Here is a 16,685-nt window from a genome sequence, read left to right as displayed (position 1 = left end):
TATAAAAAAATTTTTAATTTAAATACATGTAATTTTTAAAATTTGTTTTAAATATTTTAAACATGCAATTTTTTTTTTAATTTTAAAACATGCACAGATTAGCAAACTGGACCTAGCAACGTATGAATCATGATGAAGTTAGATTTATATCAGAAATGTGAGGGCTGGGGCGTCTGGGTGGCTCAATCGGTTAAGTGGCCAACTCTTGAATTTTAGCTCAGGTCATGATCTCACGGTTCGTGAGTTCAAGCCCCGCATCGGGCCCTGTGCTCTCGGTGTGGAGCCTGCTTGGGATTCTCTCTTCTCCTCTCTCTCTCTCTCTGCCCCTCCCCTGCTCTCTCTCTCTCTGTCAAAAAATAAAAATTAAATTAAAAAAAAATGTGAGGGCTTATTTACTATTAGGAAATTGGATTAAAAGACAAGAAATACGGGGTTATGTAAATAGACAGAAAAGTTTGATAAACTTCAACATCCATTCATGATAAAACTCTTAGCAAACAGGGAGCAGTAGATAACTTCTCAACCCTGATAAATGATGGCCGCCACAATAATATCCTATGGCAAAGATCATACTTAATAGATCAAGAGCAAGATCAAGATGGCTGATACCACCTCCACTTCTATTCAACGTGCATTTAAAAGTTCATAGAGCTAAGACAATAAGAAACCATATTTTAAAAATAAAACATACAAGGATTAGAAAGAAGAGTTAAACTATTAGTATTTGCAGATGATAATGACTAGTTACTAAAAAAGTAATCTATGGATACACTGAGAATAAAAGATTTTAAGGGTCCCTGGGTGGTTCGGTTAGTTGAGTATCTGACTTTGGCTCAGCTCGTGACCTCGCGGTCAGAGGGTTTGAGTCCCGCGTCAGGCTCTGTGCTGACAGCTCAGAGCCTGGAGCCTGCTTCAGATTCTGTGTCTTCCTCTCTCTCTGCCCCTCCCCTACTCATGCTCACTTTCTCTCTCTCTCAAAAATAAATAAATATTTAAAAAATAATTTTAAAAAAGATTTTAAAAACACTGTCTGCAACAAAACTCAGCCCACAAAAGTCAACTGAGATAACACTTAACACCCACTAGGCTGGCTAGAATCAAAAACTCAGAGAATAATAAATGTTGGCAAGGGTGTGAAGAAATCAGAACCTTTATACAATGCTGGTAGGAATCCAAAATGGTGCAGCCGCTTTGGAAAACAGTCTGACAGTTCCACAAATGCTTAAACCCAGTTATCAAGTGACCCAGCAGTTCCACTCCTAGGTATATACCCAGAAAAAGGAAAGCATACGTCCACACAAAAACTTGTACACAAATGTGATAGCAGCATTATGTACAGCCAAAGAGGGAAGGAACTCAAGTGTCCTTCAACAAATGAATAAACGAAATGGGGTACATCCATACTACGGCATATTATTTGGGCATAAAAAGGAACAAGGATACTTGCTACACCATGGATGAACCTTGAGAACATTCTGCTACACGAAGGAACCAGTCGCAAAAGACCACATGTTAAGTGATTCTATTTATATGAAATGTGCAGAATGGACAAATATCCAGAGACAGAGAATGAATTAGTGGTTGGTTAGGACTAAGGAGGAGGAAGAGATAGGACAGTAATAGCTAAAAGATACAGGGTTTCTTTGTGAGGTGATGAAAATGTTCTACAACTGGCCATAGTGATGACTGCACGTATCTGTAAATATACTAAAACACACTGAATGGAACAGCTTAAATGAGGGAGATATATGGTATGTGAATTAGGTTTCAATACAACTGTTCTCTAAGAGTCGACTGTATTTCTATAGATCACAGAAAATTGTTAGAAAACATGTTTTACTAAACATGTTTTACTTTATAACGTATCAGAATGCATGCAAGAAATGGAGAAATGTATAAAATTTTACTAAAAAGAGATTAAATAAATGAAAGGTAATGCAATGTTCATGTATTAGAAATTTCAGTATAATAAAAATGTCTCCTCAAATTACTCTACAGGTTGACTACAGTTCCAACCAAAATCCCAACGGAACTCTCCTGTAATGTCGGAGAAGCCGACTGTTAAATTTACAACGAAGAGGCAAAGGCCAGCAATAGCCAAGAACAAACGGGGAAGTGTACTCTCCAGCTATAAAGCTTCTTGTAAAGCTATGATAATGAAGGCTTAGAGGTCTCAGTGTAAGGAAAGAGTAGAGCCCAGGAAGAGGTCCATATATACCCGTGTTGAAACTTGATTTACACGCAGCAAGCACGGTAGATCAAATTGGGTATGTGTCCCTCATCTCCTACACAAAATTAAATCTAGATGGGTTGTAGACTTAAATGTGTCTATTAACCTTTTTGAAGACACTGTGGAACGGCAGGAAAATTCAGAAGAGCAATGAGGCAAGACTAGTGCTCCCATTAAAACATACTATAAAGAATCGTTAAAAACAGTGTGGTACCGAAGCATGAGCAGGCAGAAGGGAAAGTCCAGAAATATGCCAAAGCATATATGGGGATTGAGTATGGTAAACGTGGCATCTCAAAGGAGCAGGAAAAAGGTGAACTTTTCATCAAAGATGTCGGGACAACTGGGCAGCTATCTGGGGAGGGGGACCTAAACTAGATCCATATATCACATTATATATCACATAAAATAAAAATGGATCAAAGATATATATACAATAAAACCACAAGAGCAATGTAAGAGAACATGGGGAAATGCCTATATAACCTTGGAGTAACATAATTCAACTACATAAAAATTTTAAAATTCTGCACGGCTAAAAACACCTAAAGCGAAGTCAAAAGACGTGACACTAAGTGAGACAAGCCATTTACAAAGGACCAAATCCTAGAAGACTCCACTTGTATGAAGTATCTAGAATAGGCAAATTCATAAAGACAGAAAGTAGAGAACAGAAGTTACCAGAGGCTGAGGGAAGGGAGGAAAGGGGAGTTATTTCATAATGCATATAGAGTTTCTGTTTGAGATGATGAAAAAAGTCTGGAAATAGACAGAGGTGATGGTTTCACATCACAGTAAATGTATGTAATGTCACTGAATTGTACACTGACAAATGGTTAAAACGGTAAATATTGTTACATTTATCTTACCATAATTTTCAAAAATGAGGACAACCAGATAAAAAAGGACGAGTTACAAATGAGAGTTGGCAAGTAGGAAACATTTATACCCCATATCATAAAACAGTTGGCTTTCCTGACACATAAAAAAGAAACTGGTGAGAAAAAAAGGCCAATAATCCAATTTAAAAAAATAAACAAGGTATGAATATACAGGTCACAGAAAGAAATACACAAATTGCCCTTAATCATAGGAAAAGATGCTTAACCTCATTCAAAAGAGAAATGGAAATTAAAACTATACTGAAATAGATTTTTCACCTCTCAGACTGGGAGAAAATTCAACAACATACTCTCATGGAAAGTCCATAAAAAAAAGTCACCCTCATATTCTGCTGGTAACTGTTATATACCCTGCTTAAGGCAATGTAGTAATATCTAGAACAATACAAGTTCATGGATCTTTTCACCAAATGACCCCACTTCTCGGGATTTATCCTATAGATTTACTAGCACATGTGGGATACTATTACTTTGTGATAGTAAAAAGTTAGAAACAATCCAAATATACGTCGGTAGGAATCTGGTTAAATAAATGCAGTGGAAAAGCATACCAACAGCTCCAAGGTATAGATTTAAGAGAATAAGACAAGGTGCAGAATAGTATAAATTGTATGTTTTTTATTTAAAAAGGGAAGGGAGAATATGTGCTTATACTGTATAAAGAAGTTCTGGAAAGACATACAAGAAACTAATAAAAATAGTTAGCAGTGGGAGGCAAGGGATGGAATGAGGAGGTCCCGGAAGTGGAGGAGATAAGAATGGAAATGAGATGTTCTACTGCGCTTTTTTTGTTATTTTGATTTGAGATATGTAAATATTTTTCTTATTAGAAGTTATTTTAGTAACTTCATAAGGGTTTCCAATTCAAGGGTATATGCATTAGTCAAAACTCAAATGACACAACATGTATTTTGTTACGTGTCTGTCTTAACTCAAAAGGAAAAAAAAAAAAAAACCCTAAACTTCTCTCTGGTTAATTATACGTGTGCTGGTGTCTGCGACGTACTCTGAAATGCATACAGAAATAACATGGGTTAGTGAACAGATACAGGAATGGATACCTGAAAAAGCAAACACAGTAAAAATGTTCCTTGTAGAGTCTAGGTAGGTGGTAGGTATAGGATTTACCCTAAAATTCAAGAAAAGCCGAGTTTGTCGGACTTTGACAAAGCAAAATTGAAACCAAGCCCTTATTTGAACCCCATACCGCCAATTAATGTACTCTTGCTATAAAGCTAAAAGCCAAAGTAGAAAGCATTTCGTAACTCAGCAAAACAAGCATTTATCACTTGCCAAGCCAACAAGGAACAGGAGAAGGGCAAACAGTGCAGGCTAGAAGGAATCCTAAGGATCATCTAGTAATAGCCCCTTCATTTTTACAAAAAAAAAAAAAAAAAAAAGTTACTGAGGACCTGAAATGACCTGTGGGAAACTCCAAAGTGTTCTGCATCAAAATGAGGAAGAAGGGAAAAAAAATACCGGGAGCGGAAAAATCATCTTGTTCGGTTATGATCCCTGCTTTAGTGAAATTCAGCTTTTATAGAATTAGAGACAAAACCCATTTCCATGGAAACAATATTCCCAAGTATCCATCTGAGTCTGAGAAGGATGCTTTTCTATGCAAGTCTTCACATCCAAAGTGTATACACAAAGGGTGAGGAGGGACCGAAAAGAGCAGAGCCTTTCAATCAGACAGGCCTGGATTTGAATTCTGGCTCTACCACCTACTTGATCCTAGCCAACCTCAGCACTAGCTAAGCCCCAGTTTTTATCGGCAAAACAGGCAATAATTAAGACCTTAAAATTGGGGGGACGCCTGGGTGACTCAGTCGGTGAAGCCTCCGACTTCGGCTCAGGGCATGATCTCGCAGTTCGTGAGTTCGAGCTCCGTATCGGGCTCTGTGCTGACAGCTCGGAACCTGGAGCCTGCTTCGGATTCTGTGTCTCCCTCTCTCTCTGTCTCTCTCTCTCTCTCAAAAATAAATAATATTTTTTTAAGTCAAGAATGTGAAGAAGTATAAGTCATCTAATTCATGGATGCATACATTGGTGGCTACTGAATGTAGGCTTTCTGACATTTATTCATGGCTGCATAATGATCAATTAAAAGCACCACCTATGAATGCCTCTGTCAGTTTCATGATTAACATACTATCAGCCAACTAGCCTGTAACTGGAACTCTGCTAAGGTGGGGGGGGGGGGGGGAGATGCTGTTGATTTTTGCCATCAATGGGAATTTATCAATTAGTTGACAGCGGCCATTAGGTGCTACTTGTTTACAGGAAATAAAAGGCGGCTTAATGTTTTTTTGTTTTGTTTTGTTTTCTTAAGGTGTAAAGTTGGGTGATCTGACTCGAGAGTCATGAATCCTGATCAATTACAGCAGCTCAAAACTGGAAGAAATCTCAAAGGGCACACAGGAAGAATCCTCTCCACAGTATATTACGTCACATGACGTGACCAACTTCTGCTTACAGGCTTCTAGTTTAAACCAGGCTCTTACTCAAACAGGTAGCAGGTGATTTATTTTCTAACTCTTCCAATGATCAGAAAGGGCTTTTTCCCCCACTTAGAATCAACAGGTAATGAAAAGTTAACGATAACGTATAAATGCCACCCCACGCTCATATGCTTTTGGAAATAAAAAGTCTGTAACTATTATTCTCATTGGGAGATAAGATAGGATATTCCATTTGATAACAATTCCATAGGACAAGAAGTCAAGTTCCAAAAATGCATCTTGAAGCTTGTATTTACATAATAAAACACATCTTAGGAACCCTGCCTTATTAATACATAAAAACACAAAGAAAACATACCTGGGATGATATCATTGATATGCAAGAGAATTGTACTTTCAACACTTGCGAAACTACAAAGTTGCACCCCATCAAATCTTCCATCCCAGTTGCCAATAGGATTATCCTAGAAATTAAGCAATACAGTTTTAAAACCTGTCTCAATAAAACATGAATACAAAAATCCGTATTTTCCAGAAAAGGATCTTCCACAAGATTTTACGCTGGCAAACTTTAACTATTTTTCCTAAAAGAAAAAAAGAACATATCAGAAACAACTGCCACACTAATAAAGCTTTTGGTGTGTTTTTGCTTATTTGTTTTTTGGTTTTGTGTTGGTAAAAATGAGATCCAAGAATAATCAAGGTACAGTAAGCCCATAGACAAGCAAGGAATTGGAAGGATTCCTCCTACTTTACTGGACAACAAATGCTAGTCTACATAACACCCATCTGCATAGGAAGATTCATTAATAATACATTGTTTCACCCAGAAATCGGCCCCTAATTAAGCCACCTTGTTCTAATTACTTTTACATTCCCTGAGCACTTAAATATTCTATTTGAACCCCTGTGTGCATTTCTGTACACAGAAGATCTATTTTTTATTGTTCTTTTGACATCTTATGGATATGTAAGAGTTCCCTCCAAAATAGACTTCTATATTTAATTATTTTATATTCCAACATAGCACCAAGGAGTATAGTGCTGTTCATGGAGTCAGATTAAGAGACAAGCCAGTCAGACAACTGCCCTGAGCACCAACGTGTACAACATGCTGTCGTTGGAAATAGATGAGGAATACTGTGTTTGCCAGAACTTTCCTTTCCAGGAGCGCACTAGAGGGGTTTGGAATGCACACTCGCACAGGCCAACTAAAGGACAGACAGAGGTGGGGAAAAGCCAGTGGGGCAAAACTCTTGGCAGCCTGCCAAGAGGATCCTCAGACTGCCATCCATATTAGCAAAATATTATAAAGAGAATGGGGGGCAGGGGGAATCTTTTCAAGATAAAGAAAAACAAGATATCATGGAACATCTCTGGGTGGGGCTTTTTTTTTCCTATTTATTGGTCAGCTATCATAGAGCAAATTTAAGGATTGAAACATTACTCCAGTTTATTCAAACTGGAAAAAGAGTAAATGTAACTCCATATCTAGACTCCTGTCCTACGTCAATGTTCCTCTACCAAAGATAAATTAGAAGATGTTTTTTACGTTATCCTTTTAAATATTCAAAGCGCTCAATTTGTACCTAAACTGGTCATGAAACTAATAGATACACCCACAAAGATAATCTATTCCAAAAGTTTCTTACCATGTCCACACCGACAAAATATCCTAAGCTTTCTTTCCCAGGCAAGACGTCGCAGAATATAACTGTGCCGGACTCTGTGGTTTCTCCGAGCTTCAAAGAAACTCTGGAGTTTATCTCCAGGGGCGGAAGTTCCATCTGCACGGTGTCCCCTGGACCTGCATAATCACTTTCCAATCCATTGTCATCATCTTCCAGGATTTCTAGCTTGTCCAACGCAACAAACACTCCACAGTCTTCATCACACTGGAAAAGCTGTTTCCCTTGATATATCCCGTCAGTAAAACCTTGGCCACGGCCTTCTTCCTAGTTTTCAAGTGAGAGGGGGGGGGAAAAAATGACTGATAAGGTAGAGAAGAAATGAAGTAAGATGATCCATAAGAAACAAAGATCCACTCCGGGGATTTCAGAGAAATCACTGGGAAAATTCCGAATGACAGAGATAAGAAATATAATTATTAGCAGTTGCTGGTGAATTTCGAGTGTCTAAAAAAAAAGGAAAAAAGAAGCTGTATCTGATGCTGAAATATAATTAATTAATTAACTAATTAATTAAAACTCATAATTCCACTGTGAGAGAGCCGGGCTAGATTCTACATCTCAATATGAACAATAACTTTGTCATAAAAAGAAAAATTTACTTTAAAACCACGATAACGTTAGCTCCATTTACTGAGTACTTACTATGTGCCAGCCACCACACCGACTCTTGAATCAATGTATCACAAAAAAACGCTTCAAGCTGTGTGCTGGTTTCATTATTTTACAGATGAGGAAGCAGCTTTAGGAGAAGTAGCTTTGGGTAAGTAACCTGGCAGCCCAACTAGTAAATAGTATAGCTGGGATTCAGATCTCTTACTTGGTTTACAACTGGCTGCTTTAGAAACTTTTTGATCATGAAATTCTATATGCAAGAATGTAAAAAATGTAACTGACATTTAAGCTCTTGAGAACATTAACTTTGGAAATGAATCACGGAGTTGTTGGTTCTCCCTTCAGGAGAAAGAAGTTCCTGGGTCATTTTCACATATATTATCAGGGACAACTATAAGCCATTTTAAATTGCTGCACCTTATTTTTTGAAAATCTTATATCTAAGTTTCATGAACTTAATAGCACACCCTAAGAAAAACTGAAAGACCTACAGTTACTACGGTCACAAGATAATTCATAATTTTGTGAGGTGATCAATTCAATTATAATTGGCAGAGTTCACTTTTAACACAGACAATGTTAAAATTTCTAATATTGGAAACCCTTCAACAATTACATGATCTATGTGTATTTCCTACTACATTAGGTAGTTTTTAAAAAGTTTTCAATGCATCATCTTTACGTTATCTCAATTTATCATTAAAAAGTAAATCCTAAGAACTGTGAATATTAAAAACTATGGGAGATTTCTGGAAAAACTTCTGTTGTATTTAATTTAAAGGGGTAAAAAAAAAAAACCAAACATGTGTGCATACAAATATACACAGAAAGAAACACACACACGCACAAGCTCACTAAAAAGGTTTATCAAACTTACCAGTAGTTCTACTCCAAAGAATATTCCCGATACTGTCCTCTCTGCTAATAAGGGTCCTCTGAAGCGCACAACTCCAGGAAATTTTTCTTCCCCGGATCTCAGCTGTACTTTCACAGGGCAGCCCACATCTATCTGGAGGCCTTTACTCAGTCTGTTTCTGTTTTTAAACAGGCTGAACCTCTCTTCACAATTGGTAATTGCCAAAAGCAACTCTGTGAATTTTTCATTTATTTCTACAACATCCTTTTCATCAACAAAGAGAACCGCGTGTGGTTGCTCTAGGATTTTTAATCCAATCTGATTTTTCTTGCCTTTTGCAGACGGAATCCTCGAGTGCCCCACAGAACGATCTTGGATATACTGTCCTATACTCCCCTTTGGTACTTTAAGGAGCTTTTGCGTTTGTTTGTCTGTAACACTGCATTCTTGAAGAAGCAAATAAAAAATCCGCTCTTCCCAGTAGGGTGAAGTAACTTTTTCTTGGCTCCATAAGCCTGAACTCATGGTGACATTAACTCCGAAATATTAACTCAAAAAAAAGGGAACTACTAAGTTTGTAGGAAAACCACAAAAGATAAATTCACTGGCAGTCCCAAAGCACGTTTTTAGCAATTTGGTGTCCATGCTGTAACAAGACAGCAAAGCAAAATGCCTGGAGGACAAGCAAAAAGAAACTTTACACTTTATTCTACATGAGCTAAAATCAAGGTTAAAGACTTAAGATCTCATTTGATTAGTAAAAGCGCACACATAAATGAAATACTTCCAAAATTACCTAAAAAGGCTAAAAGACATGCATCACTTGTACCTACTGTAACGTTGCATCTTTAATTAAGGAGATCCAATTGTAAAGTAGCTTCAAACACAATACAATAATGTTTGTTTCCATGGCAATGCAATGTATAAAATCAAATTCTAGTAGAAGATAACATTCTATACAGATTTAAACATATATATGCATTTTTAAGCTTTAAAAAGTAGCGTTTTTAATAGATCAGGCCTAACCTAAATGAGTAAGTTGCTGCATTTCAGCAAAACAGACATCAGTCAAAGAAGCTATTATTTCTGTACACGTGGTTTAAGTGAAAAGTTACCCATCATAATTATTATGCTGAACATCTTTTATCAAAAACACATAAATCATATTCTGAAACTGTAACCACGATTCATTTATCTGTGCTCCCTATTTTGATAATGGGTCATTTACTTGATCTCTGATTCAGTTTCATTCCTTTCATCATGTACATTTTGTCCTTAGACAGGCAAATGTTAATCATATTAATCGGAGCCATCATTTAATTTCTCATAATCTCAAATATCAGGTATTGTAAATCTGATGATAGTAAAGATGTTAAAAATCAATTTGTAGCCATTAAAACTTGGACTACATAACAAAGAACGTAACTGTAGTACAGTAACAAACACCACAATTTTAACTATGTTATGCTTGAAAGAAAAACATAAAAAGACTATTTCCAGTTTCAAATCTTCACTGAAAATTTTTACAATACCAGTCTTGCACAATTAAAACAGCCTTCGCAACCCTACCTTAACTGGGGGTTAAACACTATGCGATTTCACTAAATCAAATTCAGAATTCATTATTTTAATTAATTATCTTACTGAAAAAAAATAGTCCTTATGTATTCTCTGGGACACGAGTGTGGCTATTTGGTTTCTAAACACAGTTACTTATTCCCTCCTTCTTTGAGGTAGAGTTATCCACCATTCTGAGTAACAGCAACAATTGATTGGACTATCATATTTATCTAGTTTCCCCTTGGAATTTAAAAATAAATACTCCTAAAAGTAAAGAACCAAATTTTCAGTTTAATAATTTAACTTAATGATTAAATAATCGGTCAAATCTATACAAAGAATGCATCATTAGATAATGAAGTGCTCTCTAATGGTGAGGTTTTTTAAAAGTCTGTCCCACTACAACCCAGAACGAGACATGTAAATTACCCAAGACCAGATAAAGAGTTTGGCATCCCTTTAAACCAATACTCTTGAAATATCTGTGCAACATTTAGTAAAAAGCAGGGGTAGAGCTGGCTTAAAGTGGTTCTCTCTCTGTCTCTCTTTTTTTTTTTTTTTTTCTTTTTTTTATAATGTGTTTGTCTTAATTCCACTTGAGGGCACTGTCTACTTCGGCAGGAACAGAATCAATTTATATTTGCCACTTACATAAGACACCTGTGGAAACCCCTATCTTGGCACCATTATGAGCAAAAACCCCTCATGAAGGCTACTCAAACAGCAACCCAAATCCTTACTTTGGCTGCATTCCTTTAAGGTACCAAAATGAAGTATTTGTTGTTTCTGACTAAAATTCTTCTCAAAGATCAACAGGGAAATAGCCTTTTCTGAATCAGTGAGTTATCAATATGAATATAAAGTTGTCACCTGACTCTCAATATACAAAGATGTTTGTTACTTTGTTGAAAGGCTTTGTGAGTTCTTGGGTCTGCTTTCTATAGATTTACAGTCCTTGATTTTCCCTTGCAATCAGCCATTTTCTGTGGTTTCCTGCAATGTGTATTTGGCTCATTTTATGGCCTTGTTGCTTTCCAACTTACTGCTTCTGATCGGTTCTGAGAAGCCAGAGGATGAAATACGTTTGTGTGTTTAAAAAAAAAACAAACAACAGTAACTAAAAGAGGTATACATAAATTCTGAACAGCCTTTTAGGAGTAAAGCACAGAGGCTTTACTGCATTGACCTCGTTTGGGTTACTCCCGGAAGGAGGAGAGAGTCAAAGAGCAACGTCTAAAAAAGCGTGTTGTTTTGTTATCCTTATAAATGTATTTAAATATTTCTGGCCAAAATTGCTTTTGAAAGTATGGTAATTCTATTTAGAAAAGGAATGACTTCTTAAAATTCCTAAAAATTACACCCTCAAATATTAAAATTAAGAACGTCCTTGAATATTAATATTGTATACCCACCATTCCTACCCTGTTGGCTCTCTAGATTAATAAGTCACGTCATGATTTAAAATAAAACCCACCAGTGGGTCATGAAATATTACCAAGACAAAATTAAATTGCTATACGTAATGCATTAGGACACTATGTTTTAAATGAATTTGATTACAGAAGTGTTTTATGCAAGTCATTTAAGAGACAGTCCACAGTAAAATTTAATATAACTACTTTGGTTTATAAAAAAGTGGAAGGCAATTTAACAACAGTTATTAAGAACTGTATTTTACAGTGAGCACACAAGGAGAGCTTTTCTCTAACCCGAGTTAGCACAAGTGGCAGTGAGCTTAAACTCGATAAAAGCAGGGATCACGTTAGACAACTAGAACGGACAGAACAAAAGTTCATAAAATATTGAAAAAGCATTACCCAAAAATAAAAAGGCGGTGGCCTTTCCTCTTTCGGAAAGTACACATTAAGAAAGAACAGGTTTGCAACTACATTAAACACACATTCTCTTCACTGCAACTGACAGAGAAAGGTGAATGGGGAACTTGATGACTCTACAACGATACAAGGTAATAAATTTCATGATTGTTAATATCTCCATACACTGGCACTGCAGCAGATATAGGTTAATAAAGAGACTTTCCTCCACCGTAGAAATGAATATTATGACAACATTCTTCTTTCCCTGGGACATGCACAATAGTTAAATTAAGTCTTAAGCACCCAAGCCGTAAAAACTAAAGACTACAACGGAAAGACATAAAAGACACCGTCGATGAGTTATCAATCAAGGTTTGCTGGTGTGTTGAGTATTTCTGTGCACTCAGCACAGTGTTAGATACTGGGAAATATGGCAGATTTAAGATATGATAACTGCCCTACTTTGTGTTCTCTTACTACCTTTCAGGTCTAATTGGTTTAAAATTGCCTCTAATCGTATACTTCACTGTGAGTGTAAATATATCACAAATGATTCATCTAAATGCCATCGTACTTATTTCAGGCTGGGAAATGGAGTGATTATGAACATCCTGATAATTACTCTAAGTGCTGAATGAAGATTACCAAAGAGGCGGAATGCAACGATGTATTTAACTCTAAACCATATCGAACAGAACAAGGCCTTTCTTTTAACAACATTCCAGATGAGGGAATGGTTCAGGGTCACAAAGATTTGAAAATGTGTCCGGTTACCTGAGCTGGTTGAGGGTCTGGATTCTGAATAAATGAGAGTCTAATGGCACTAAAATAAAGTCACTGAATCAAGTCGAGGGTTGAAAGACACAAATAACTACCAGTTTCCTATCAATGCAATGAAACGCTGGTCAAGAAATACATTTTATAGGAAAATATTAAACGTCACAATTACCACGTTCTAAAAGACAACATGTGGTACAAATGAACATAATCAGCTACATACAATTGACAACGGTTGTCTAGAAAACACAGTGTCTTTTTAATTCCCAAGCTATCAGGTTATACCGTTCAAAGAACCTCACTGAAGAAAACAGAGACAGATCTAATTCAAGAACGTTTCACATCTTCTCAAATGTCCTGACTTGTTCCAGAAACCAAAGGAGACTGTGTAAATCAGAATAAAACTTCACAATACTAAAATACTGCCCCTAATTATGAATGGCAGAGACAGGAAGGTCAGCAAGAATACCAAAGTAAGAAGACACACAGGACTTCTTCCAAAAGCTTCTAGATAGCTACAATAATCACCATTTTAAGAAAGGATATCTCTCACTAAAAGAACAAGTTTGTAAGTGTTATACTACTAACCGGCTGGAAAACAGAGATTCCATGAGCAGAAAAGAGAGTCAGTTTTATTTTTCTTCACATACTAACTTGTGACCCAAGCACACAAGGATTCAGTCTGTAAAGCAGGCAGGACTTACAAAGTTAAAAAATGGCCTGTCTCCTGCATCTGTATTTATATGAACAAGGAACCCTGCGGTCGCACTAGAGTTAAACCTGGCCACGACACTTCCAAACTGTGAATGCCCCACGTCCTGTATCTTCGGACGTCTAGCTCCCGAGCCAGTGCCTGGCATGTCATGGGCATTCCGTAGATGTGAAATGAATAGACGATTTGGTTAACTCAGGTGCAAAAGCGAAAGCCAAAATTCCATTTCCTCGTCTTCACTGTTTAAGTGATTAAAAGCCTCTTCCAGGTTAAAAGGGAAACAAACAAACAAAAAGTATACTTTACTACATCTCAGAATGAATGAAGTCATGGTCAGGGTTAACCCCCCTACATTGCTACACGAGAGAAGAAACAAACAAGAAATCTTTCACAATTGCAAAAACAAGTTCTGAGGTTCATCTGAAATTGGTTTCCTAGATCCTCACACCATGTCTGATGCCTGTAAGTGCTGTGTAACCAAAGTACCTTGACAAATTTAGGACCAGAGTATGGAAATCAGGAACAAAATAGTGATCGTTTGATGAAGAGGGTAATGACTCCTTTGTCTCTTCTTGTGTTAGAGTTACAGACTTCCATAAATCAGGCAAAATTACAGTTTAGGCATGCCAGACCACAAGAAATCACTGCTGCTGCGGGCTCGTTGTGTCTAACAGTGCCTTGGTCTTACCGGCTCTTCGCAAAAGTTACCATCCAGAGGAAGGCTTCTTCAAGGGCAATACTGTAACATTTTGCAGCAGAACATTAGAGAATGTTCTGGGTGATATCAACATTCGCAGTACATGAACTTCCACAAGAACCCCCAGCAAATCATTTTCTCCTAATACTGTTCTAGTTCAAATCCACCCACTACCCAGTGGGGAATTGGCAGGCTAAGTCCTCAGGGCCATTCAGTCTACTTGGGGCGTGAGGGGGTGTGCAGAAAACCAGCACTTGAATGAACAACCTCCCTCAAGGCCCGGATTTTTCTCCAGCGAGCCAATGACTGCAAAAGGAACAATCTTATTAAGATCTCTATTAGCCCCAGTTCAAAAGCAAGGTAAGGAACGATCCTCAGCCCAGCCGAGGCTACAACTACACAGGGAGACTGGGGAGAGGATGGGGGCAGGGATGTTGGGGGCTGAGAGACACTGCAAGGCTTGGTGGCTGGAAGATGACAACCACCCTAAAACATGCAAATGCCACAGGGTGGAATAGAAAAGATGCCAAGTACATGAATAACCGGGCAGCTGACCCAGCTGAGAACCAAATCCAGGAACACGATCTTCTGTCAAGACTTCCCGATTTCCCCCCACAGATCGTTAATACGATCGTAAAGAAAAACAAAAAGAAGGAAAAGAATACCTTGTCTCGACAGAGCGCACCTTTCAACTAATGAACTCCAGGTTGTTGTACAAAACCATCCTCACCCTGGAAAGGGGGAAACTGAAAGAAAAAGCAGAACACGCCATTAACGAGGCCAGAACCCCGACTGCTGCTCTTCCTGGACAGGGGCCACCAACCCCCCCAAACCGACGGAACGATACGCCCCCCTCGACTCCGAGAGGAGATAATACAGCCCAGGGCTCCCGAAGCCAACAGCGACCGTCGGGAGCCGACCGGCGGCCCGTGCCTCGGTTTCCCTGTCTGTAAATGGGGGAGACCGCAGGCGGAGACGGTTTCCTGCGCGGCTCTCACCCCAAGTCCTCGCTCCCCCGGAGGTCCCGGCGGCGGCGACCAGGCTCCCACGGCTCGGGAGCCCTCTCAGGAAGCCGGGGGGAAGGGTGGGGGAAGCCCCGGGGGTGAGGAAGCCCGGGCTGACGTCAGCGGGCTCAACACCCCGCGGGCCTGGCCGGCTCCGGGCCAGGGCAACTAACGGGCCGGCGCCTAGGGCCCGACGACCGCGGCGGCGGCGGCTGGAGGCGTCCGGAGGCCGGGCAGGGACGCCCGAGGGGACCCAGGCGCCAGCCGCTCGCCGGCTCAACCGCCCGTTCTCTCACTCACCTCGGGCGGCGGGGCGTCGCCCCTTCCCCAGCTCGGCTAGCCCGCGTCCCGGTTCGGCCCCGGCGCCCCACACCCACCGCCTTAATATTTACCTCCGACGCGCGGCCCCGGCGCAGCCGAACCTGCTACCTGGGCCCGCCCCCACCTGCCCCGCCTCCGAGCCGCCCAGGGGGGTGAGAGCGAGCGGGGGCGAGGGGGCAACCGCCGCGCTAACCAATCACAGCCCGAGATGCGTTTCTGTGCACGCGCTGATTGGGCGGCCCAGTGACAGACCTTCCTCCAATGGCTGCCGGCCCGGAGTCGGCTGAAGGGACTTTCCGCTCCGTCAAGCTCGGTCGAGCCAAAGGGAAAGCGGAGGGGAGGGGCAGAGGAGCCGGGGAGGGGGGGACGGAGAGCTCTGGCTGATTGGGCAAAAGACTGGGTGCCGCGTTACCATTGGCTGACACCCGAGCCGGGGCGGGGCTCTTGTGCTGCTCCCTGCTCCACCTCCCAGGCCGGGGTCTTGGCTCGGGGCTTAGCTGTCAAAACTCCTGCGGGGAGTTTGGGGCCGGGGTGGAGAGCAGTCCAGACGCGAGGTGGGACTAGGATTTCAGGATCCCATGAAAAAGCAAAGCTTTAGAATCAGACCTAAGTTTGAATCCTTTGCTCTTTCAATTAGTAGCCGCGCGACTCGAGGATCTCACCACCACGCTAAGCCTCAATATCCTAATCTGTAAAATGGAGATCATCGTTATGACCTGTCCTACAGAAGCACCGTAGGTGAAGTTCCTGACACATAGCAGGAGCTCAGTCATGTTAAATTTCTTCTCCCTCAGATTGGGCCCGGGACTTCTGCCGTTTCTGAACCTCTGTTGCCACCTATCCCAATTTGGAGGGACGTCTCCCTAGAGTGGTGAAGAAGGGATTTCCACACGCCGCCTCACTCAGCTCTGCACCCCTGGCCACCAGCCAGGACTTGGGGTGTAGTTAAGGATCTTTCAATTAGAAGGGAGGTTTTTGATTCCCCAAAGTGCTCAAAATATTTAAGGAAGTGCTTTTTATAATCAGTCCCAGAGCCTTGCAGCA

General features: G+C 40.0%; 1 protein-coding gene across 8 annotated transcripts in view; it reads right to left on the bottom strand.

Moving 5' to 3' along the window:
* CYLD (CYLD lysine 63 deubiquitinase) overlaps positions 1-15,777 on the bottom strand; it is a 69,417-nt gene extending 53,640 nt beyond the window's left edge. For 2 of the 8 annotated variants that reach the window (XM_045047261.1, XM_045047268.1), the window contains exons 1-5: positions 15,621-15,763; positions 14,982-15,062; positions 8,775-9,426; positions 7,247-7,549; positions 5,953-6,058 (exon numbers count right to left, since the gene is read on the bottom strand). In XM_045047261.1, the coding sequence (XP_044903196.1) occupies positions 5,953-6,058; positions 7,247-7,549; positions 8,775-9,278 (913 nt within the window). In that variant the 5' untranslated portion in view covers positions 9,279-9,426; positions 14,982-15,062; positions 15,621-15,763. Of the gene's footprint in view, positions 1-5,952; positions 6,059-7,246; positions 7,550-8,774; positions 9,427-14,981; positions 15,063-15,314; positions 15,551-15,620 lie in introns of those variants that run through there. The other 6 variants (XM_045047266.1, XM_045047265.1, XM_045047262.1 and 3 more) reach the window with 5 other exon arrangements.
* Positions 15,778-16,685: the final 908 nt, after the last annotated feature.

The sequence above is a fragment of the Felis catus genome, chromosome E2, assembly GCF_018350175.1.
Source record: "Felis catus isolate Fca126 chromosome E2, F.catus_Fca126_mat1.0, whole genome shotgun sequence".
In the NCBI taxonomy this organism is placed as follows: domain Eukaryota; kingdom Metazoa; phylum Chordata; class Mammalia; order Carnivora; family Felidae; genus Felis; species Felis catus.
The sequence above is the reverse complement of the archived record's forward strand: the minus strand, read 5'-3'. Positions and strand labels throughout refer to the sequence as shown.